General features: G+C 42.6%; 2 protein-coding genes across 3 annotated transcripts; one reads left to right on the top strand and one right to left on the bottom strand.

Annotated features, from left to right (window-relative positions):
• Positions 1-1,768: 1,768 nt before the first annotated feature.
• LOC109621593 (zinc finger protein 728) lies at positions 1,769-4,064 on the bottom strand. Of its 2 annotated transcripts, none has more exons than XM_029851768.2 (3): positions 3,918-4,064; positions 2,357-3,696; positions 1,769-2,285 (listed from the first exon to the last, which is right to left on the bottom strand). In XM_029851768.2, the coding sequence occupies exons 2-3, from the start codon at positions 3,692-3,694 to the stop codon at positions 1,866-1,868; spliced, it is 1,758 nt and encodes a 585-aa protein (XP_029707628.2). In that variant the 5' UTR covers positions 3,695-3,696; positions 3,918-4,064; the 3' UTR covers positions 1,769-1,865. The 2 variants fall into 2 exon arrangements, with proteins under 2 accessions (XP_029707628.2, XP_029707629.2); XM_029851769.2 differs by having other exon boundaries at positions 3,891-4,044.
• A 130-nt stretch (positions 4,065-4,194) lies between these two features.
• Positions 4,195-21,375, top strand: LOC109400116 (NADH dehydrogenase [ubiquinone] 1 alpha subcomplex subunit 6). Its single transcript, XM_062846228.1, has 3 exons — positions 4,195-4,414; positions 4,556-4,671; positions 21,112-21,375. Exons 1-3 carry the CDS (start codon positions 4,285-4,287, stop codon positions 21,238-21,240), a joined length of 375 nt encoding a protein of 124 aa, XP_062702212.1. The 5' UTR covers positions 4,195-4,284; the 3' UTR covers positions 21,241-21,375.
• The last annotated feature ends 4,207 nt before the right edge of the window (positions 21,376-25,582 follow it).

Here is a 25,582-nt window from a genome sequence, read left to right as displayed (position 1 = left end):
CGCATCCTGAACGGTTCCCACCCGTCTCAGCTTTCCAAGACATCTGGCTGGGGTCCAACTGCCGGCATTACTGCCGACCTTTGGGGTTAGTATTTTCCTAGCCTTGGGGCACCGTAAGACAGCTTCTAACCTAACGGCTGCCTCACCCGCTTCTGCGAGAGCTTATCACGAGCAGTCGCATCCGCCATACCTTTTGGACTTCCTGCGAAAGCGAAGGCCTCCGTCTTGGTGTAGACTTTGTAACTTTTACTTTCGCCGGTTCTGCCGCTGCTGCATCGTCCACCGACATACGAAGTCGCAACAGGGGGCCGTTTCACGTCCTAACTTTATGTTGGACTTCGTGGACGCAAAGTCGACGATCTTGCAAAGCTGCTGCTCAGTCACCTCAATCGCGGACAGTCTTCTCTTTTGGTTGATGGCCCTCATCAACCACGCTCCATCCAAAACCCCAACCGGCAGGCTAGCCGGGAAATGGATCAGAGCTCCCACGCTGGAGCTGCGTGCGCCGCTTCCCGCTCGTACACTCAGCGAAGTAAACTACCGAAATTCATCAAAATACCTTATGAAATTTAGCCATAACTGTAAAGTATGGATGCCATAAGAATACCTTATGGAAATTGAACATGCTTGACTACATTTTCACAAAACCCGGTCAATTTGTGTGCTTTGCCAGAACATTTGGAACGGCGTGGTAGAGCTGTACGGCTGTACGCCCATCCAAAACGAGAAGCAGCAAAGGTCGGACTGGGGGTGATTCGTCTAGTTAGGAAGTACCGTTACGATAGCCGGAGATACTTTCGAAGTAGGAGGAGGAAATTCGCCTACTTGGGATTCTCAATAACGGCCTAAAAAAATGTAATTCGTGAATTACGAAGGTGCAGGAGAACGGTGAACCTAGCTTCTAGAAGGCTGCCAAACCCTGAAAGTTTCTGCAAAGTTGCTGTCCGGCATCCTTGCAACATGTCTTGCCCATCATAGGGCACATTGCAAGAATGCCGGACAGCAACCCTGCAAAGTTGGTGTTCGCTACTGATCCGGTTGGCACAAGATGGCGTGGAGCGCGGAGAGCACGATGAGCGGATCAGGTGGAGCGTGATCTGGCGCGCATTGGGCGTGACCTAGGTTAATCGGCGATGTCCTCTTCGAACGACAATGTCAGGAGGAATGAGCATACGATTTAATTCATAGAAACGATCTAACAGATAAGGGTGAAACATGGTTTTCCGAAAGAATTGATTAGGCTGATAAAGCTGATAGGCTGTGACATCTTTCGTAACCGTAAACGGATTGAAGGAGGGTGATGCGCTTTCAAATTTGTCGTTTAACATTGCTCTTGAAGAAGGCATTAGGAGAACTAGCGGAAAAGGTCATGTAGCCATGTCACACGGTCGCACCACGGGGAGCCCAAGCTCAGCAAGTATCAAGTAAGGAGGTCAAGCTTTCTAGTTTGGGGGGCAGTGGCGATTCCCTAACCTCAAATCTACCTGTGCACCAAGTATAAATTCTTGAATTTTTTGAACAAATTTGCTTGTAATAATTAGAAAATGACAACAATAGCTGCTTTCACTCATTTCTATTTCGATTTTGATCATAAATTCTCCGCAATTGCAAGTTTTAGGGTCGGTGCACAGGTAAAAAGTGAGGTTACGCGACGCCACTGTTGGGGGGATATTGTTTGAAATGGTACAGGCTGATTATTATAATGCATCATGGATGTTCACAATATCACTTGAAGCGCCGCCCAAAAATTAAGCAATGTTCGCAAAAGTTGATATGTGGACACACAGGTCCTTTGAACTAGGTAGCTCCATTGTCTATTTTTGCGTTATAAATAGTTTTGCATCACAAATAAATTTACCTTACTACTATTCGAATGTTTCAACAACCATCACTGCCTCCTGTTTGATGCCGTTCTTCGAATCAACTTCTATGGTCAACTCAGCTTCGGACACGACTTCTTCTTCGATGATGTCCTGGTACACACCGGTTTCTTCCTGTTCGTACTTATCCCAACGAGCTTCTCGGTTGCCGTGCATTTGTTTATGTTCTTGAGTCTCTTCGGATAGCACCATTTCTTGCGGCCGATGCCTTCGTTGGACGTGCTTGTTCAACGAATTTGTAGTGGTGAACCTCTTTGGACAGTAACTGCACGCCTTCTGTAGGGACACGTCATGTATACGCTTGTGGCGTGTGTAAGTGATCTTTGATTTCAGGACCATGCCGCAATTCTCACACGTGTAAGTTATCCTCTCGTGTTCGGACAAAACGTGCTTTTTCAGATCTGCCTGAAATGTTCGGAAGATTAACGGTTAGTTATGTATAGCCAAGGTCCCATAATGATTTCATCTAACTCTACCTTTGTATAGTACTGTTTGTTGCACCGGTCGCACTGCCAATCCTTCTGCTTCAAATGGAACTTCATGTGAACCTCCAAAGCGGCGGGACTGGAAATCATTTTGCCACAGATAGTACACATGGCATTGCTGGACGTTTGAGTCGCGCCGGTTTTACCCTCGGAATCACGTCCCTGGTTGGTACTTTTATGGCTGGGCAGATGGTATCTCAGCTTGGCCGCTGTGGCAAACTTTTCCGAACAAATTGGACAGGTGACGACTTTGTTAGATTTTAAGGAGCGTAGTTCTTCCGGATAGTTGTCATCTTCCACGTTGCTGTCATGCATCTTCATAAGGTGATACCGATAGCCAGGCAGTGTGCTCAGAAGCTTATCACACAACTCACAGCGAAACGGTCCGCGTCGCTTCGAGTCTTCACTTCCGACCAACGTACATACGTTTCGATGCTTCGCCAGGTGATTACGACGTTGAAACACCTCACCACAGTCGAAGCATTCCCAGGTTTTCGTTACCCCGGGTCTATCTCTGGCATATTTGTATTTAACAATCAGCTTGTCAATGTATCGATCCATACGAGCAATTTTCCTTTCTTCCTTTCCAAAGTCATCTTCGTTACTTTGGTTGGTCGTCTCGTCACTGTACTCTGTGTCTTCCTCGTCATCTTCGCTTTGCTCAGGTATAGGCACCTCCATCTGTTCACTTAGCTGATCTAGAAGCCTATGTTGTCCTTCGTGACACTTTCGAACAAAGTTCACTATGGATTTGATTTCACTATAGCAACCGAGACAAACTGATGTAGCTTCTTCGAGCGTTTGATTATCCAACATACACATTTTGAACACATCATCGACTTGTTGTTCATTTTGCAACTCTTCCAAAGCATACGTACTGTCCTCTTCAGTTTTAATTCCACATACACGGCAGAACATATCCGCTTTCAAGGGCGAGAACTCCAGTTCCATATCCACAGCTTCATTGAGTAACACTTCTTCAACCTCTAATGCGTTAGACCCATCGTCCCTTGCATATAACCTTCCTCCACCGGAAGACAATGGTTTCGAAACGTTATCTTCCACTTCCGGTTTCCATCCATCGAGAAACTTTGTTGGCACGGCATGCTCCTTCAAGATCCGCCGACCGGATGCCTTCAGCATGTCGGCCTCGAAGTGCTTTTCGCAGATGCACGCATACCGTGGCGGTTGGTAGTCCGCTTCACGTGAGCAGGCCCTATTCCAGGCCTTCAGCTGGTCGGGATCGCGCGGAAAGGAGAACATGCTAACACCCCGTTCGTAGTAGTCCTTGTGGGTGCGACACCCTGGTACGAAGCAAATCCGTGGCATATCTGGGCGAGAAACAGGCAGTAGATACATATGAAAGTGAACATTTACAGAATCGAACGCAACATTAAGGAATATGGTTCTTTTTATTTTTGACCTTTATTTTACCATTCTGACACACTGTGTTATGTTGGTCGATATATTATTTCTGCGGTTGAACGGAATTTCGGTCGAAATATTGCAATGGAATATTACTTACAGTCTGGACGTAACTTTTGTTGCTCACCTTGTGAATAAGTTGATTTATCTTCACTGCTTAACTGAACGAACAATATAATAAATTAATAACCATAAACTATTAAATTTTACGATTTCCAACAATGTTTACCACTAAGTGGTCTTGATAGTCTCGATTGTTATGATCAGCACCGATCGATACTTTTGACATTTTCGTGAGTTACCCCGCCGCCATAATATCGAAATACTGAACACCCCTCACTGCAGTCACTCAATCGCGGTTTGCCAACACACCCACACATCGTCATCTTGCGTGCAACTGTCAAAACATCATCTGCTGTTGGTTACTGGTTGAACTCGTCGCCGTCGTCTTGTTCGTTCGCTCGCGAGGAAAAGTTTCCGAAACCGAAGAAAATATGGCCAGCCGTGAAGCCGTTCGCCGGGCCGTGCAGAACGTGCGCCCGATCCTGTCGGTGGACCGGGAAGAAGCCCGGAAGCGTGTGCTCAACCTGTACAAGGCCTGGTACCGCCAGATTCCCTACATCGGTGAGTATTTGGGCAGCGAGATTCCTCCCATGAGCTCAGTGGCGTGTTATGTCATAGCATCCTTCGATCTAGAGGAAGAGATGTTCGCTTGAACTTGGCCGATGGATCTTTTGTTTGATGAAGAACTTTGTTTACTTTTAGTGATGGACTACGATATCCCGAAATCAGTAGAGCAATGCCGCGAGAAGCTCCGGGAGGAGTTCCTCAAGCACAAGAACGTGACGGACATTCGGGTGATCGATATGCTTGTAATTAAGGTAGGTGAAGAGTTAAAGATCTATGAATGAATGAATGAATAACGCTATCTATAAACTACGTACTCATTTTTTTTTGGCAATCTCAATTCCCACATTCTCTCTCGAAGACTTGTCCATTCAAAATTTTCGCAATTTGTATGAAACGTATACTTTGGCCAGATACCAGATTTGACTAATGACTATTTTGCTCTTAAGACAACATTAAATCACCACCAAATTGGTTTGCAGCACCTTAGCTTAGATTGGAGTTAGATTGTAGTACCTATTGGAGGCTTCGTATTATGTATATTGAAGATATGGGAAGAGCAATAACTATCTGATAGTTGGTTGTATTGTGAAGTGTGTGCTGTGTGAAAACCGAACGGCAAAGTGAGAATTTGCGCAGTCAATTTTACCGGACTAAATGAAGCTTTGGAACAGAATTAACATCCGTTACCGTGTCCACAGGACCAATTTGCGAAGCTGGCGGGCAAGACTAGACGTACTTCACTCGAATCGATTTATCCGATGCTTATCTACAAGTAGAAGTCACAGAAGAGTCTAAGAAGATCTCTCACTCGCAAAGGCATATTCCAATTCAACCGGCTTTTCTCTGGTGTCAAGACGGTCCCAGGCGGAGGCGAGTTCCAGTACATCTCGATGACATCATACTTACCTTACCGATCAGGCTGAGGTCTGGGTGGCCTATGCTATACATATGTAGTAGTCGTCTCCATTCCACTCGGTCCATGGCTGTTTGTCTCCAGTTCCGCACTCTGCGTAGGCTCCGCAGATCGTCCTCCACTTGGTTGACCCACCTAGCTCGCTGCGCTCCACTTCTTCTTGTACCGGTCGGATGACTCTCGAGAACTATTTTAGTCGGGTTGCTATCCGACGTCCTGATGACGTGACCCGTCCACCTAGCCTCCAGATTTTCGCGGTGTGGACAATGGTTGGTTCTCTCAGCAGCTGATGCAGCTCGTGGTTCATTCGCCTTCTCCAAGTCCCGTCTTCCATCTGCACTCCGGCGTAGATGGTACGCAACACCTTCCGTTCGAAAACTCCCTGTGCACCAAGTATAAATTCTTGAATTTTTTTGAACAAATTTGCTTGTAATAATTAGAATATGACAAGAATAACTGCTTTCACTCATTTCTATTTAGATTTTGATCATAAATCTCCTGTAAGTTTTAGGGTCGGTGCACAGGTAAAAAGTGAGGGTACGCGACGCCATAACCCTCTGCCAGATTCGAAGGAACTCGAGCGTGCACATCACTCGATCCATCGTCGCCTTGAACAATCGTATCAGTTTATCCGGGAATCCGCATTCGTGCATAATCTGCCGTAGCTGTTCTCGATCGATTGTATCATATGCCGATTTGAAATGATGATGATGATGATGGTCCCGCCACATACCCCTACAAAGGTTTGAGCTAGACGATATATCTTTAAGATAATTATTAATTTTGATCAATGAAATCAGATTTGCAAACTAGAAACGGTCTGATTCTTTCCACAGATATAAACAACATTATAATTTGTCATACTGTACAGCAAAAACATAAATTTCGAAATACTGCTGCTCTCATCTACAGATGTTTGCAAGCGTTACTAGTGATCATGAAAGATCAGAAAATCAAAAATATTGCGAGGATTGATAACGTTCGCGCGATGTCAAAACAGTCGGCAATATTCTCATTCTCAAGAAATTCCCGACATTCAACTAGACAACTCACTAAACGAATCGATGAACAAGTGATGTGTGGGCACGTTGTATTCGCGGCATTTCTGCAACACCTGGCGGATGGCAAAGATCTGGTGCGTTGTAGCGCGTTTACTCATGAATCCAGCCTGATATTGCCCCACGAACTCTCTTCCAATCGGTGAAAGACGGCGGCATAAAATTTGAGAGAGTATCTTGTAGGCAGCGCTCAGTAGTGTGATCGCGCGGTAGTTCCCGCAATCCAACATGTCGCCCTTTTTTAGATGTGACACACGATACCTTCCATCCATTCCTCCGGCAATACTTCCTCCTCCCAAATCTTGGTAATAACCCAGTGTAGTGCTCTCACCAGTACTTTACACCGTATTTTATAAGCTCGCTTGGAAGTTGATCTGCTCAAGCGGCTTTGTTGTTTTGAAATCGGCCAACCTCCTCCTCAATCTCTTGGAGGTCAGGGGCCAGAAATCTTTCGTCCTGTGCACATACTCCAAGATCTGTTACCACGCCACCTTCGGTACTTGCAACGTCGCCATTGAGGTGCTCATTGTAATGCTGCCGCTACCTCTCGTCCACCTCACGCTCGCTCGTGAGAATATTCCCGTGATTATCTCGGCACATGTCAGCTTGTGGCACAAAACCTCTGGGCGAGCGGTTCAGCTTCTCGTAGAACTTTCGTGTGTCCTTAGCGCGGTACAGCTCTTCCATCGCTTCGCGATCTCGTTCTTCCTGCTGGCGCTTCTTCATCCGGAAGACTGAGTTCTGCCTGTTCCGCGCCTGTTTGTAACGTGCCTCATTCGCTCTCGTATGGTGTTGCAGCATTCTCGCCCATGCTGCATTCTTCTCGTTTTTCAACTGTTCACATTCGCCGTCGTACCAGTCGTTTCTGTGATTCGGAGTCGCGAAGCCTAGTGCTGTAGCCGAGGTACTACCTATGGCGGATCGGATGTCCCTCCAGTCATCTTCAAGTATAGCTGCGCCAAGCTTCTCTTCCGTTGGTAGGGCCACTGCTAACTGCTGCGCGTAGTCTTGAGCCACTTCTACGTTACGCAGCTGCTCGATGTTGAGCCGCGGCGATAGACTTCTACGCGTGGTGATAACTGTCGAAAGTTTTGAGCGCATGCATACAGCGACTAAGTAGTGATCCGAATCTATATTCGCACTGCGGTATGTGCGGACATTGGTTATATCCGAGAAGAATTTACCGTCGATTAGAACGTGGTCGATTTGGTTTTCTATTTGGTGGTCGGGTGATCTCCAGGTGGCTTTGTGGATATCTTTGCGGGGGAAGAAGGTGCTTCGGACTACCATACCACGGGAGGCTGCAAAGTTTTACGCATCGCTGGCCGTTTTCATTCGATTCGATACGGCGTGCAGGCTGTTTCGCCCGATTACCGGTTTGTACATTTCCTCCCTTCCTACCTGCGTGTTCATGTCGCCGACAACGGTTTTCACGTCACGCGGTGAGCAACCATCGTATGTTTGCTCTAACAGCGCGTAAAACGCTTCTTTCTCGTCGTCGGGTCTCCCTTCGTGTGGGCAGTGGACGTTGATGATGCTGTTGTAGTTGAAGAAACGTCCCTTAACTCTCAACATGCACATCCTTGCGTTGATCGGCTGCGACCCGATCACACGTTGTCGCATCTTGCCCAACACTATGAATCCTGTTCCCAGTTCATTGGTGGTGCCACAGCTTTGGTAGAAGGTAGCCGCTCGATGCCCGCTTTTCCACACTTTCTGTCCAGTCCAACAAAGTCCCTGCAACGCCACGATGTCAAAGTTGCGGGGATGTAGTTCGTCGTAAATTATCCTGTCACATCCTGCGAAACCGAGAGACTTGCAATTCCATGTTCCAAGTTTCCAATCGTAGTCCTTATTTCGTCGCGTGGGTCTTTGCCGATTGTATCGAGTCGGATTTTCTCCTATGTTATTCGCAATGGGGATTTTTACGGGTGGCTTATTGGGCCTACGCCAACACTCCTGTCTCGCCGGAGGGCCATCGTGCCAGTTCTGTTTAACGTCCCAACCAACACTGGGACAATCACGCTGATGGGGCTACACCACCTTGGATCTAGCTGGGCGTGATGCAGCATTTCTTACTGAGCCGCTGGATGCCAGAACAGACGCTGTACCTCCGTCGTCGTACTAGACCTGTGCGCCGACTTTATTTTGCTCGGCGGCGGCGTGAGGGCCATTTTTGGCCGGCGGCGGCGGCGTCATCGGCGTCACGCCGGTGGCAGCTTTTGGCGGCGGCGGCGGCGGCGTGAAACGGCGTGACCAAAATTTGACCGTAATGTGAACATTGGCGAAACAAAGAAGTTGTCTCGACGCTGTAGAATTTGTAGTTCAGTCTTTGCTTTTTCATGACCATTCATGGCATGAATTATTATTATGCCAGTAAATAGGATGAAGTATTTGGCCAAAAAGAAACCAATGCTCTAACATCTTGTTTGATTCATTAGTGTCAAACAGATGTTTTTTTTCTTGAGTTCATTTGTCAAATAAAAAACTTATGTAGAATTCTCGAAGGAATTCCTAGAGGATTCCCCAAAAGAATTAAAGCAGGAATCCCGGAAGAATTTCAGAAGGAATCCCAAATGGAATTTTAGGAGTAATCCTGGAAGGAGTTCCAGGAGGAATGCCCATAAGAATTCAATGAGGGAGCCCTGAAAGAATTCCAGAAGAAATTCCCGCAGAATTTGCATAAGGAAATCCCGAAAGAATTCCAGCACGAATTCCAAGCAAATTCCAGCAGTAATCCCCAGAGAAATCCCAACAGGGATTCCCAAAGGATTTCCATAAAGAATCCTCGGAAGTATTCCAGTGGGAAGTGAATTCGAAAAAGAATCCCTTAGGATTTCTAAGAGGAATCAACGAAAAATATCTAAGAGGAATCTCTGAAGGAATTCCAGGAGAAATCCCTGAGGGATTTCTAGGAGAAATTACCGAAAGTATTCCAAGAGGAAACCTCGAAGGAATTCTAAGAGAAATCTCCGAAGAAATTTGAAGTGAAACCCCAAGAGGAATTCTAGGAGGAAACCTCAAAGGAATTCCAAGAAAAATCTCTGGAAAAAACTCAGGAGGAATCCTCGTTAAAGTCCAGGAGGAATCCCTGAAAAAAGTGCAGGAGGAATCCCCGGAGAAATTTTAGGAGGAATCCTCCAAGGAAGTTCAGGAGAAATCCTCGAAGAAATTCCAGAAGGAATGCCAGGAGAAATCCCCAAACGAAGTCCAGAAGGTATACCCGACAGAATTCCAGAAGAAATTCCTACAGGAATCCCAGGGGGAACCCCTTTAAGGAATTCCGGGAGGAATCTCCGAAGGATCTCCAACCGGAATCCTCGAAGGAGTTTCAAGAGGAAACCCCGAAGGAAGTACAGGAAGTACATCCCTGAAGAAATCCCCGAAAGAACTCTGTGAAGAATTTCCGCAGGAATTCCAAGAGAAAATCCAGAAAGAATACCTGCGCGTATCTCAAAGGAGTTCAAGCAGTACATCAAAGAAATTCCAGCAAAAATCTTTAAAATAATTTCAGTGGGAATTTCAAGGATGATTCAAGAAATAATCCCCGAAGAATTGTGAGGACGAACCAACGAAATATACCCAAGAGGAATCTCTGAATAAATTCCGGGAGAAATTCTTAAAAAAATCTAAGAGGACCGAAGAAATTCCAAGATGAATCCCCGAAAAAATTCAAGGAGAACTCAGAAAGGAGGAATCCCCGAAGGAATTCTAGGAGGACTCACCGAAGGAAACCCCGAAGAAATTCTAGGAGGAATTCCATGAGGAATCTCCGAAGAATTTGGAAGTGAAAACTTCAAAGGAATTCCAAGAGGAAACTTTGAAGAAATTACAGGAGGAATCCCAGAAGCAACTCTAGGAAGAATCTGTGAAGGAATAATAGGAGAAATTCAAGGAAGAATTCTAGGAGAAATCTCCGAAGGAATTCTAGAAATAATCTGTTGAGGATTGTCTGACGTCATGGTTGACGATCACAATAAAACTATATTTGCTGTACCTTGTTCATGGTTGCTGTACCTTCAGTAAACATTGGAGCTAATGCAATCTAGTAGGCGATGTGGTAACGTCATTCATTCGTATACATTCCTTTCTCTCTTCCTTCGCAACCAGCAACTAAAGCAGACGTGTTAAGTGTATCAGAATCAAAAACTTACATTTGGTCCTTCGAACCGGATTGGTGATTTATCGTAGAGGTAATTTGTTTCTTAATTTTCCCAGTTCCTAGCTTTTGAAGAGCCTGATGAAACCTTAGCTATCTAACACCAGAGTTGGATACATGCGATTCTTAGGTCAAAAACATATACGCTGATAACTTTCTCCTTGGAGCTATCATTAAAACGACACACGGGTCGTAATGGCAGATCAACACGTGGGTTGATCTACGAATTCAACGCCAGGGTTGAATACAACAATCGACGCAAGGGCCGAATGAAACACAAATCCAAAAGGACACACGGGTCGCAATGGCAGATCAACACGTGGGTTGATCTAAGTATTCAACACTCGGGTTGAGTACAATCGACGCATGGGTCGAATTAATACATTCGGAATATCCCAACGCTTGGGTTGGATGAATTTGAAAACGACACACGGGTCGTTATGCATTTGGAATATCCCAACACCTGGGTTGGATGAAATTATAAACGACACGTGGGTCGTTATGCCAAATCAACGCATGGGTTGAGGTTGGCTTTTGGATCACATTTTCTGGAATTCTGCATCCAACGCCTGGGTTGGATGCAATTAGCACGTGGGTCAGTTGAGTTCGGACAATGTTCTTCAGTTTCGGAATTGAATGGTGGAGCGACACGAGGGTTATATTGTCTAGCGAGAGCGATACAATCGTGGGATCTCTAATGATTGTGTTAGATGCAAGTGTTAACGACATATGCATCGTTGTGCCAAATCAACGCATAGGTTGACAATAACATCCTGATCATCTTTTATGTACATTGAACACCCGGGTTGGGTTGATAACCTTGAATCAGAATTGGAAAGGTTTTTGTTGTCCAACATGCGGAGTAAAGACATTTACAGTTTGAAATCCCCGTAAGACCAGACGCATAAGTCAGACAGCACATGTTTGGACGGTTGTCGGAGGCTTCACTGAGAGGCCTACTTTGTTCCATTTAAGCTGTGTGCTCCCCGTAAGGACGGTTTGTCATCGAGTGTGAGGGTCGGCATTAAATTACTTGTAATCTCCTGGTATAGTGTTGGGCAATCTGAGAACAGGGACTTTTTTCTAATTGACAGAGTTGAGACAGGATGATGACAGACCAAATTTAACACCAATGATTGTGCATGGAGGAGTTGTGTGTGCATAGTGCAATACAAGAGTGGAGTATGTTTTGGCGTTGGCGTGAACGTGAATGTCAGGGCCGTTATGATTGGAGGAGTTCATCAGAAGGGCAGACAGTTTTTGATCATTTTGCAAGTGAGGGGTATATGATCGGAGGCAAAGCTGAAAACATTACAAAATTGATTGAGGGAGGATAGATGGAATTCAGCGAGCGGTTCATCTGAGTTTGTGTATGGCATTGTTTGTTCTCTACTAGGGGTCGTTGCAGGATTGTGTCTGGCATATACCTGGTAGGACCAGAGGTGGGAGCTCTTCGTTATCGCAAATTGTTGAAACATCAGCGTTTCAATCTTACAAAACCAATTACGGATCGGTCAAATGGAAGTCCTGTTAGCATAAATGGATCGCTAGAACAACCAAAGCGGTTCAATGCGATAAGGAACAGATAGCACTCCCATAGTCTTGTGTGTTTGATGTGGTTTCACTGCTGTTACAGTATTGACGTCCATTTGTGGTGGCACATTTGGGTAGATGCAACGACTACCAGAGGTACGTGTTTACAGGTGTTTCATCGGGCATTGTCGAGGTCGTCAGAGAGGGTGCAATGGTACATATGTGTAAGGGTGGATCAGTCGAGTAATTGGCAGCCTATCAGCAAATGTGAGGGTCTCGGGAAGTTTTCAACAGCATGATGGCCACCCAAGGTCTGTTTTGGTATGATGCAGTTGTGCGGTGGTTATTCGTTCACATTACTATTTGTGTTACGAGACACTCAGCAGTGGATGGTTGTTGCTGATGTTGAGGTGCGTACTTTGGACACGACGATGTGCCACGAGCTGAGTCAGAGTTTGGAATGTTATCATGAATCACTGAGTGGGTTAAAATCAGCTTGTGCTACACTCGATGAATGTAACAAATCGTGAAGCGATGTGCTCGGGAACGCTTCCCGAAATGCTATTCATTCTCTTTCCCGGTTGAATACGAGAACGCAATTGGCATCTTGATTGTTATGACAACACAACCTGCAACATCATAAATACAATTGAAGCGAAAGTGTGTTGAATAATGATAAAATAACGTATATTCACAGTTGTTCCAATACACCGAAGAGAGCATCAGAGGGTGTTACACTTGGCGATGTATGCGCATCGCCGCAGCTTGTCTGTATTGGAGTGTCTTCTTTGTATTCCTTCGTGAACCATGCGACTCGACGATGGTACATGGGCACACTTGGTAATTGAAACAGAACTAACGAAAGAGAAGAGGGACTGCTAATGGTTCACTTATCAAATCTGAGCTGAGGGATGGGGTGACGGCCGAGTTTTAGACCCCAAGACGAAGACACTTTGAATACAAGTTGAGGTCAATCAAAAGCAGAGGGTGTTATACATGATCATCATGCTGATATGATCAGAGTTGCCTCAGTTATTCTTCAAAACAACCACTGGTCATTAAGGAGCGCGACAGGAGGAGGTGCCCAATCACCGGCATTTGCGGGAATATGTGAAATAAACTAACAATCGGGTTGCCTGCAATACAGTCACACTTAATTCAGCTAAGAAGAGATGTTGACATTGATCTGAAATAAAGATGGTAGATTTCAGGGATATTCCATCAATTCACGCCTTGATTAGTCGCATTGTATCACCACATACGCTACATTTGGACACACACAAGGTATTGTGTACTGCCGGCAATGTGCTCGATCCTTAGATAGCCGTAGGTGTACGACATTAACTGCGATGTATATGAAAGTCCAGTGACAAATAAGGATAGGAATGAACCATGGAATGAACACATTATATCAGTTGTAATATTTGAACAACACTGATAAACGGGTGATTGTTTGTGTATAGGGATTCATTTTAAAGGTTGATCAACAGTGCCTTGTTATGCGAGGTTCGTTTAGTGCATTATTTTTCCGTGACCGGAATGGTCAAGAAATTTAACACAGCAAGCCCCATTTGATTTGACATTTCGTTTCAGCTCCGTTCTAGGATCCGGAATAAAGCGCTTTATTAGTTCTTTAACGATTCCTTGCCTGAATGTTCCACGCATCGAGATAGGCCAATAAATTTCTTGCCATCTGCGTACTACCCATTAGATGGATTGGTTATCATTTGCTGATAACGAATAAGGATTCTCAACCGTCAATGGCCTTCGTTGAAATGAGTTATTGGCGGGGGAGTATGTTGAGGATTGTCTGACGTCATGGTTGACGATCACAATAAAACTATATTTGCTGTACCTTGTTCATGGTTGCTGTACCTTCAGTAAACATTGGAGCTAATGCAATCTAGTAGGCGATGTGGTAACGTCATTCATTCGTATACATTCCTTTCTCTCTTCCTTCGCAACCAGCAACTAAAGCAGACGTGTTAAGTGTATCAGAATCAAAAACTTACATAATCTCCGAAGGAACTTCAGGAGAAATCCCCGGAGGAATTCAAGGAGGAATCCCAGAAAGAAGTCCAGGAGGAATTTCCGAAGGAACTCTAGAAGGAATCTCTGGAGGAATTCCAGGAGGAATCCCCGAAGGATTTCAAACCGAAATCCTTATTGGATTTCCAAGAGGAATCCCCAAAGAACTCCAGGAGTAATTTCTGAAGAAATTCCCGAAGGAACTTTAGAAGGAATCTCTAAATTAATTCCAGGAAGAATCCCGAATGAATTTTAGAAGAAATTATCGAAGGAATTCCAGGAGGACTGCTAGAGGAATTCCATGAGGAAATATAGGAGGAACTTCCAAAGGAGTTCTAAGAGAAGTTATCCAAGAAATTCCAGGAGGAAACCCTGGAAAAATTTCAGGGGAACTCCACGACGGAGTATCAAATGAAAACTCTGAAAGAAATTCTGGTGAAATCCATGATTTAAGTCTAGTATTGAAGGAAGTCTAGGAAGAAACCCTGAAGAAAATCTAGGAAGAATTCCCGTAGGAATTCCAAGAGGAATCTTCGAAATAATTCCAGGAGGAATTTCCGAATGATTTCTTTGAAGAATCTCCATATAAATTCCAGGAGGAATTCCCGTAGGAATTTCAGGAGGAATGCTCGTAGGTAGTCCATGAGGAACCCCTGAAGTAAATCCAAGAGGAATCCCCGAAGAAATTACAGGGCAAATTGCTGCAGGAATGCCAGGGGAAATACCCCAAAGAATTCCGGTAGCAATTTTCAGGTGAAATTCTTGAAGGATTTTCAGCGGAATCTTCCCGAAAGATTGTCAGGAGGAGTCCCCGAAAGAATTCCTGGAGGAATTCCAGAAGGAAATACTTGAGGAATTCTTGTAGAAACTCCATGAGAGATCCCTAAATAATATCCTGGAGATATGCCTGATTATATTCCTAAGGTAATTTTTAAAGGAACTTTAACAAGATTCCCTGAAAGAACTCCTGTAAGAAATCTCTGATATGACTCGTAAGTCCTCCTGGAAAAATCTCAGAAAGAATCCCAAGAGCGATCCCTTGAAGAACTCATGGATGAATTCCTATATGAACTTCTCGAGGAATCCCCTAAGGTTATCTTGTAGGATTCTGAATGAACTTCCCATGTGACAGAACTAGCTGAATAACAGTTTCTTAAGTTAAAGTTTGCTTAAGAGTTGTTTGTTCCACTATTGTACAGCAAAAATGTTTGTTGGGTTCTGAAGGAATCCCTGAAGAAATTCAGGAGGAACCTCTGAAGAAACATCTTCATGAAACCAGGAAACTCCTGGAGGAATCTATGAAGAAAATCTTTAACTTATTTCTGTAAGAACTCCTGTATGAATGTCTAAAAGAACTTAATAAAATAGCCGTATTCGAATTTGTCAAGACTAGATAAGCCATTTCAAAGTTAAATTCTATCGCAGTCGAATCCAAAAATTGTTAATTGCTGTTCGACAGAACAACACTGGACGAAAAATCAGCAATATTTGAGTCCCTGAAGAAGGTACCAAATGTAACCGAAACGTCGGACAAGATATAATAATAGCTGTATTTGAAATTTATCAAGACTGGAAAAGGCATTACAACGTAAAATTTCTAAAGGAACTTCAAAAGGAATCCCTGCAGGAACTCCTAGACTAATGTCTATGACCTTCTTCCTGAAAGAACTTCTAACGGAACTCTTGATGGATCTCCAGGAGGCATCTATGAATCCTCCTGAAAGAATCTCTGAAGGGACTTCTGAAAGAATACCCGAGCGAACTTCTGTTTAAATAACTTAAAGAACCTCTGAAGGAATTCCTAATGAACACCTGGAGGCATTCCTGAACCCTCCTGGAATTGTTGAGGAGATCCCTGAAGGAACTCCTGAAGAGGTCACCGAAGGAACTTCTGGAGCATTCCTTGAAAGAACTACTATACTGCATGAATCCTTGAAAATGCTCATGAATCTATGGAGGAACTTCTGTAGGAATATCTGAAGGAACTCCTAGATAAATCCCCAAAAGAACTCCTGAAAAATTTCCATGAGGCATACCGAGAGGAATCCCTGAAGGAATTTCAGGAGGGATTGTTGAAAAAATTCCAGGAAAGATTTCCTGAAGGAACCCTTGATGGAACTTCTGGAGTGATTTCTGAAGAACACAGAACGCCAGGAGAAACCCATTGTTGGAATTCTAAAGGAATTCCTGGGAGATCTCCTAGAGGAATCTCTGAAGAAACTCCTGGACTAATTCCTGAAGAAACTACTGTATGTAATCCTGAAGGAATTTCCGACGAAATCCTTGGAGAAACTCTCTGACTAATCTCTGAAGGACCACCTATTGGATCCCCTGATGAATCTTCTGGATGAATCTCGGATGTATTTCTAGGAGGAATCCCAGAGACCTCCTGAAAAAATCTGATCGTACTCCTGTCGAGATCTTCCTGAGAGATCTTCTGAAAAAAAGCATGTTAAAACTCCTAGAGGCATCCCTGAATCTCTGAAGGAACTGCTGGAGACATTTTTGAAGAAACTCCTGAAGAGATCTCTAAAGGAACTTCTGAAGAATTCTTTGATTGGAATATTAGAGAAATCTTCGAAAGAGTTTTAGTATTTTATCTCAACTCAATGTAAACAAAATTTTGTTCGTGCACTGATCACCGGCGTGAAAAATGAAAATCGGCGGCGTGACGAACATCGGCGTATGGCGCGCCGCCGATATCACGGTCGGCGTCGGCGTGGGGCAAAAAGTGTCGGCGGCGGCGGCGTGGCGCGGCGGCGCACAGGTCTACGTCGTACCTTTTCAATCTAGCTGCAGTAAGAAGGACAACAGTACCCAGGCTGCACTAACAGCTAAGCACACAACTCTTAGCTGGCGGTCTTTGTCATCGCTTGACCCGTGGAAACATGAGGTAGGAACTTGTGAGGACCAGAGCTATGTTGGACGCTCTCCTTATCGACTCACAGTTTTGCAGCCCGCCAACACCAAACTGGGTACCCCAAATAGCGTGGGGCGTTGGTGATCCTATCACCCAATAAAAGCAAAGCCAACATCCGCGCATGCAATAAGGTTGGTTGTTATTTCACAGAAATACCGGACCATGGGAGTGCTCCCGGCCACTCCGTGGGTGTATATCTGTATATCGACACGGTAAATCACACACATAAGTCCTGTTCAACGACGTAGGTTGAACTAGCTCGAAGTTGCTGCATCCCGCTCTTACCCGATTGATGACAAATTGGTAAGAGCAAGATGCAGCAACTTCGAGCAAGTTCAACCTGCGTCGTTGAACAGGACTATAATCGCACGGCACACGACATTCTAAAAGATTGCTTCGAGCATCTGATTTCTAATTCAAGCACTTTGATATTGCAGACTACATCCCAAATTGGACTATCACACTTTTTTTTGGTACGCCTAAAAAGTGTGATAAAAGTGCACATTTGCCTCGGATCGTCTCGACATCTTCGGTGCACTTATTCCTCCATTTACAAGGAATAAGTGCACCGAAGACCTCAACTCGATCCGACTTGACCCTGCGCTGCAATCACACTTTGAAGGTGTGTGCACACTATTGTGTCAGTCCAATTTGGGGTGCAGTCAGCAATATTTACTTCAAAACTTTCAATTGTCAGCGCGCGAAAAGAACTGTAAACAAGCTGAACCGGTCATAGCAACCATCATGGTAACGGTTAGGCCCAACCTGGTCCAACCAAAATCATACGTAGGATCAACCATGATCAAAATCAGAGTGTCCAATTTCGCTAATTAATGAGATTTTCAATGATAAATAATGAATTTTTAATGCAGCAATGTGAAGATTACAAATTTTCGCAATAGTATAGCACAAAAAGTTAACGAATTTGAAGGAGAATATATTTTGTGCAAATTGAGTTATTTTGAAGTCTAGATTGTGCCTAGAGTGGGTCTCTTCAAAGTCGTCAATTTTCAACAGATTTCCCAGCAAACTAAGGAAAGTCAGTATAAGTTGACTGTATCAACAAATCTGGTCATTTTTCCTTGAAAATATTAACAAAATCGTTATTTTTTTAAATTGGTCCAACCATGATCAGTTTTTGGACTGGTCCAGCCATCATCATTTACCCTACTGGTAGTAACGTATGAAGTTCGAGATTATTTCATGGAATCCCCGACTACTGCGCCCTTTTTTGTTATACAATGATAAGTTTTTGTTCCATAATAAGAAGTAGAATCTAAGATTATCATCTTTTTATTCGTTTTTTTTCTTGTGCAAATTAAACTAGTTTTTATGAGCTTTCCCTTCATTTCCTTTTTTGTTTATATACATTTACGATTTTCCTAACGTATTTGAACTTTAGAAGTTACTAACGTTATTGAAACATTTCAAGCATAACTTTTCAATCCGACGTAACTCGCAAATGAAAACAAATCCGGGTTTTCTGCTGCATGTATGATTCATAAAGCAAATTAAAGAATCCACATCAATGTTTGATGATTTATTGCTTAACTTGTTTAACTAAGCATATTTTTCGAAACGACGTATCTAACTATTTTGATGTTTACAACTTTACTGATAGATACACCGTTTTGAGTTTTGATATATGAGAAAACCAAACGACGTATCTAGCCAAAATCCAAAGTAACAGATACACCAAACTGGCACCATACAAAAACGACGTATCTGGTATGACGTATCTCTAACCAACCTGGTGTATGTGTATTTTTGTTAAAATTCATTGTGAAAATGATATGGAATGAGTAGGTTTTGTTTCTTACCTAGTGCATACTATATCCCTGGTGATGTAAAGCACGAAAAAACTTATGAAAAGTCTTTTTATATAAAAACTATTTTAGTGAAATGGTCGTCAACATTGACCATGAATTTAATCAGATCAGTGAAAAAGTTAGATGCGTCGATTTGAAAAATTATGCTTGATTTATTTATCTCAATTTACAAAAATGTTCATATTTTCTCAAAAATTGAATGCTTGATTTATTTATCTCAATTTACAAAAATGTTCATATTTTCTCAAAAATTGAATAAAAACTTTACTTTACAATTCTTTGTCAAAGTGTATCATCAAAGTCATTAAAAATGGCTGAGTACATAATTTTTTTCATTTTTTCTTTGAATATATGGCTTTACGCCTTTTAAAAGGATCTAACTCAAAATTGGGCCCTACGATTATTTTTTTCAAATTTTGCTCAGACATACAGGATAGTAATAGAAAACGAATGGTGGGCTTTTTATTTTATAATAACGGTCTGGGACCACCGTGAGTATACATCCTTGCCGTACTCCAGCGACGACCGGACAAGAAACCCTTGGGCAGCTCTCTGCATGAAAATGCCCCGTACTGTGCTTGAATGCGGCCGATTATTTTCTCGAGGATACCCTGAGGGCGCCCCATCGTGGTTGAGACGGTCGAATACTTTTTCGTTATCAATGAACACTAGGTAGAGAGACTCTTGGAATCCATTGATTTGCTCCAAAATGATACGGATCGTGACAATATGGTCCACACAGGATCGTCCGACACGGAATCCTGCTTGCTTTTGGATCACCACAATCTTAACTCGGTGTTTTATTGATTGATTTGTCTTTATTAAAGAGACTTTCAGCCCTTGGCTCTCAGTGTTTTAGACATTCTCCATAGGTTTTGTCTAAACATTTGTAAATCGCATCCTTCACGTCATCGGTTTTGTCGTTGATCGGCGCATAAACCCCTAATCAGGCTGAAGGTTAAGAATTTGCCTCGAGTCCTCGAATTTATACAGATCCGCGCGTAGATCGGCTTCCAACACATAACTAGCTTAATCTGTTTCCCGTTCCCCCTACTCTTCTTTTCAAATGTTATGTACAATTCAGGTACACTTCCAGTTAGAAAAAAATCTCTTTTAAGGAAGTGTGTCTTTAATCTAACCTACATTACAGTTATTACATTTCATGTAAAATTCACTATATAAATCATTTAACAAACAGCAGTTAAAAAAGTGATAATAGAGAAATACTTAACATATTTAAATACTGTCTCAAATCATGCAGCTGGATGAAGTAGGGCAGATCACCGGCGATGTATAAAAATTTGACAGTAGGGCTTGATTGCTGATGTAGATGGGTGGCCTCTGTTACCTGTGAGAATAGATGGATCCCCCTTACCGAGCGGCTGGATGTAGTGAGAGGTAGATCATCGGCGACGTACACGGACTTCGGGTTGGCAATCGAACAAGATTTGCAGTGTAGATTTTTAAGCTGGTACATTTTAATTTGTATATTGTGAGGCAAGTACAATACTATGCCCGACCGGAACGAGAATCGAATCCTCCGTCTCCGGATTGGCGATCCATAGCCTTAACCACTAGGCTAACTGGAGGCCCCATTTGGACCACCGCAGTTCATGAATAGCTGCCACGCACACACCAACTCTCTGCAGTTTACGATCCAAAAGGCCGCTCGTTCAGCTTCATTCAAGGTCCTGCGTTCCAGGTACTGAGTTTCCAATCATAGTCCTTATTTCGTTACCTTGTCTTCGGTTTCCGAGAGTATCGTTCATTTTTCGTGGTGGTGTAAAGTGGGGCTGCCACCTACATATATAGCTTCCGGAGGAGGAGCATTTCATGCTCAGCCGCTGGAAACCAGAACAGACGCTGTTTGGCCGCACCTCTTTGGTGGGCAGACGCTCGGCGCGCACCTTGTCAATCTAGCTGAAGTCAGAAGGACAACAGTGCCCAGGCTTGCACTACCAGCTAAGTACATAACTCTTAACTGGCAGTCTTTTTCATCGACTGACCCGTAAAAGCATGAGGTGGGAATTTGCGAGGACCAGAGCTATATTGGACGCTCCAGCTCCAGGTTGTCGACTCCTCATTTTGCTGCCAAATATTTATACACATACAATTAAAAGTAATCTTTGAAACATCTTATAATTTGTATTAATAACATCATTGTAAACATCAAATTTCCATTTTTATCAGAGTACTTTTTCTAGAATAACCCACATCAACTGTTTTTGTTTGTTCTCCATTATTTCTGCAGGGTCAAATGGAACTGAAGGAATCGGTTTCGATCTGGAAACAGAAGGGTCACATCATGCGCTACTGGAAGGAGAGCGTCGAGCCCAAGCCAACCGATTTCCTTTCGAAATTTTTGTCCGGCCACAACTAAGAAGGACAGGTTTGCTACAGGTATGTATTTGCATCCGGCGGCCTGGATTTCTCGGTAGGCTGGTGGCACGTGAACAAATGGCGCGTTCGTTTTGAAGAGGTATGTTAAGTAGTTGGAATAAAAAAGTACTACGGATTTATGGGTGGTTATCAATCCTATCACAGTTGTCCATTTGAAATGAATATCATGGGAGATTAGGTATCATTAATTAAATATTGTAATGCATTGTTTTCCTTTTGTTCATTGGAGCATGATCTCAGCATACATTTAAATTATTAAAAAGGTTATCCTGATCGACTACATTGTTTCAAATAACCCTTGTTTGAAACTTTTTTTCACGAATTCTTTATCATTTAGGTATTTATATGGGTTAGTTACTTAACTTTCTAGATTCACGAAAACTATTGAGACATCCTTCGAACAGGTGACACTGTGTTAGGAAAAATCTATAAAAATCTTGACTCAGTGTAAAGTTATAAAGATGACTTCTTCAATCAAATCGTTGAATGGCCGATTTCTTCACCTCGGCTTAACCGGTAAGCCAGGCTTACCCATATAGTTAAACCTGGTTTAACGCTTAAGCCAGGGTGAAGAAATCGGCCCTAAGTCTAAAAGAGCTATGACTTGTCAAAAATACCTATTCCTAGTTCAAAAATTCCGCAGTAGATGGCAGAGGGCACTGATGTAATTCAAATCATGTATATCTTGGTCTACATGCAAAGCTTGCCGCAGTGATTTATTTCTTTAGGGATTTATCCCAGGATTTCTTTAGAAATCTAGACGAACATTTGAAAAGGGCCTATCTGCTTTGCGTAAACAAACATGGTTTTGTCCCTGTAGGGCCCATCTGCATCCACCCACGTACAACAACACCCGCATCAGAAAGAGTGTTCTTCAAGCTATCTGTTAAGGGTATTGATGTGCGTGGGTGGATGCCGATGGGTCCTGCAGAGACAGGAACATGTTTGTTTACAAAAAGCAGATAGGCCCTTTTCAAATGTTCGCCTAGAAATATCTCTTGGATTTCCATCGAGGATTCCTCCAGGGATTGTATCAGGGATTCTTCGCAGAATTCCTTCAGAGATTGCATTCTGGATTCCTTTTTTTTATTTATTTCTCCCGGGGATTTATTTAGGGATTCCTTTCAAAATTTCTCCTGGGATTTCTTCATTAATTTTTCCGAGATTCTTTTATAAATTTCCACCAGATTTGTTTTCCCAAGATTCTTTCAGCGGTTTCCACAGGGATTCTTTCCGGGATTCCTCCATTGAACCTACCTAGATTTTCATTAGGGATTTCTTCTGGGATTGCTGCATAAATCTGCCAAGGATTTCTTCTGGAATTCATTCTGGAATTCCGTTACTTCCCGGAATACTGTTTTCTTAAATCCTACCAGAATTCCTATAAGACTTCCATCATAGAATTCTTCCGAGGTTCCTTTGATATTTTCCGGCATTTGATCAGGGAGTTCTTCCGGGATTTTTTTTGGAGATTTTTCGGAATTCCTTCATTGATATCTCCCGGGATTTATTCATTTTTTTTCCAAACTTTCCTTCATAGGTTCCTCCTCTGGGCTGAGATAGGACTCTCCCGGGATTCTTTGTGTTCTCCCGGGACTTTTTTCGGAATTCTTTCAGGTATTGCTCCCGAGATTCATTTACGGATTCCTCTGTTGAAGATCGTGGATTGAAATTACTACCGGAAATAGTAGAAATTAAAAAATGTCATGACATTTTTTCATGAAGTTCCGTGACATTTTCTATCCCTATTCAGGCATTTTTTGGGGGTGTGATGTATTAGCTATCAGGTAAATGAATTAGCCAATTAGCCAATTCATCACCCCCAAAGGAATTCTTGACTGAATCTCAAGAAGAACTCCTGAAAGAATTCTGGAAGAAATCCCGGAAAAACCCAATGAAGGAATCTCAGAAAGAATATAGGGTAATTCGCCAATTGTTGAACGGTTAGTACCGGCATTTTGGTTTTCGTTTGTTTTTCCGTGCATAATTCCACTTTAGTTGAAAAATATCCAGTGAATGTCTAGATCTACTTATCCCTTATATGCCCATTGAATTTGTAATCCCTTAAATTCAATTTTCTAAGAGAAAATAGAAAATTTGTATGGGAAGTCCAAGGGGGCGGACAGCTCGATCTGGGATCAAAATATCAGAAATATTAAAAATATTAATCCAAATATCATCAAATTGATGGTGGGGGCTGGCTCACCAACACTTCCGGTCCGCTTTAGTGCTTTATGCATCATTGTGGCCAGGTGTTGTTCTAGTTTTTCCAACTGTATTGTAAAGCATGAGCGGTGATCCTTGGCATTCTTGTGTAAATTGGGGTACTCGGAATGTTGATCGATCACCGATTATTGCTGGCAGATGCAGTGGAAAGTTTGTCTTAATACGTATCAATCGTCTCTGACAAACGAGAAAAACTGACCTCACTGATTACCTGTCTCTGAGCCAAATTTGGTATAGAGTCTTCAGTCTCCGATTAATCGCTTCATGTTTGATGGAGGCTTTTAATCCAATGGGTTACATAGCCGCTATCCGAATGAAGAGAGTAATGTTCCGCGTAATATATCACAAATCAAAAGAGGTGCGGTATATTACGTGGAGCGGATATACTGAATTGGGTACCAGACCAAGTCCCTGCTGGGTGGCACGAAATAGGTGAGCCATAGACAATAGAATCGTCAATGTCGTAGGGTATAGTATGTGACTATTGTCGAAACCAAAAAAACTTTTAATGCCCAACCAAATCATTAGCAATATCAATTTGCTTCAAACGCGTTCCAGTGATAGGGTTAAGATTAGGATCAATTATTACAATACAATTTCACGTTTCAATATGTGTTTAGTAGTTTTAGAGGTAACAGCCTAATAAGAAATTTTCTGCAGGTTCATAACTTGCCCTCAACGAGTTGAATGTTATATTGCCTCACAACTGTGAGCAACATTATTACTCATTAATAAAAGTTTGTATCATCAATATGAACATAGACTTGCTGAACGAAACATTTGACCAATTAACATCTTTCAGGTATAAAATAGGTAGTAGGACAAAACTTTTATTTTTAAAAGTAGTTATCTATGTTCATGATGGAAGAGTAGCGTAAAGTGATACCACCCGTTCCAGATCCAGAAACGTTTCACACTGAAAGAAGGTTGGAATGACAGTGTGAACAGAAGATCCGAACTGCTAAGTGTAGGAAGAAGTATGTTTATTTCCCCTCCCCTTCCCCAACACTCTGTAGAATTTTGATACAACTTCACGTAACTGTTTTGGAGGCTTCACTTATTAACAAATTTACAACAAACACGCTATAACAGTATCTAGAGAATCGTGGAGGGTGAGAAACCTGAACTAGTAGCAGTATTCATATAGATTAACAATTATACTCTATTATTTTCAATCATTGCAACATTATACTAATATGTGCGGGCCGCCCATTTGCGGAGTTGTGCGGCCAATTATTCTCTTTCCATTCCAGAAACGACCGTTTTGAAGCAAGAAGTGTCCTAATGGCCAACACAAACGGGACTTGTCCGAAACACACAAGATAAGTACAACAATTTTATAATCAGGCACCCAACTCTTTCTACTACTTTGCTAATAGATAAATACTTCAATATGCATACTTCAATATCAATTATTTATTTGTTTGCGCCATTATTTATGACACTATTGAAGCATTCGTGTCGCCGCGAAATAGTTTACAATTTATCTTATTCACATTTTTCAATTCACTTTAAAGTATGCTTTTACAATTGTGTATGTAAACTTGTATCTTAATTATGTTCATTATTAATAGTAGTCTGATAATCCAAGTCTAGTGATTTTTTTTCCCAAGGAATAGAAAGAGTTGGTGTCATAATCAATACAATACTTGAAACTGGAAACTCCTTATTTCCCCCTATGGGTTATAGGGAGGGGCGGGACATTCGAGCCTACTCATCAGTGGAAAGGACTTGATATGCTAATCGGTTTAGCATAGGGCAGATACAAGTCTACTGGTAGACGTATCGCCCAGCGAAACAACGCAGATTGGCCACGGCCAGGGGGTGCGTTGATTATAACAGAATAACAGAAATATCATCAAATTGATCAAGTGTGCTGCGACATTCGTTTTGTTTGTTATCATCCCTAATAAAAATGTATTATACACTGCTGATAGGATGAATGATTGTATTATTCCCTGTATGAACAAGATGATTGCCCGAAATGGTTGTTAAGCACGTTGTATCATATTTTTCTATTAGGGATGTCAAATGATTTTGAAAAGTGATTAGACGAATCAGCATATGTAGTTCCTTGTAGTTCGAATCAGCGATAG

Source organism: Aedes albopictus, chromosome 1, assembly GCF_035046485.1.
Source record: "Aedes albopictus strain Foshan chromosome 1, AalbF5, whole genome shotgun sequence".
In the NCBI taxonomy this organism is placed as follows: domain Eukaryota; kingdom Metazoa; phylum Arthropoda; class Insecta; order Diptera; family Culicidae; genus Aedes; species Aedes albopictus.
This window is presented reverse-complemented; position numbering and strand designations above follow the sequence as displayed.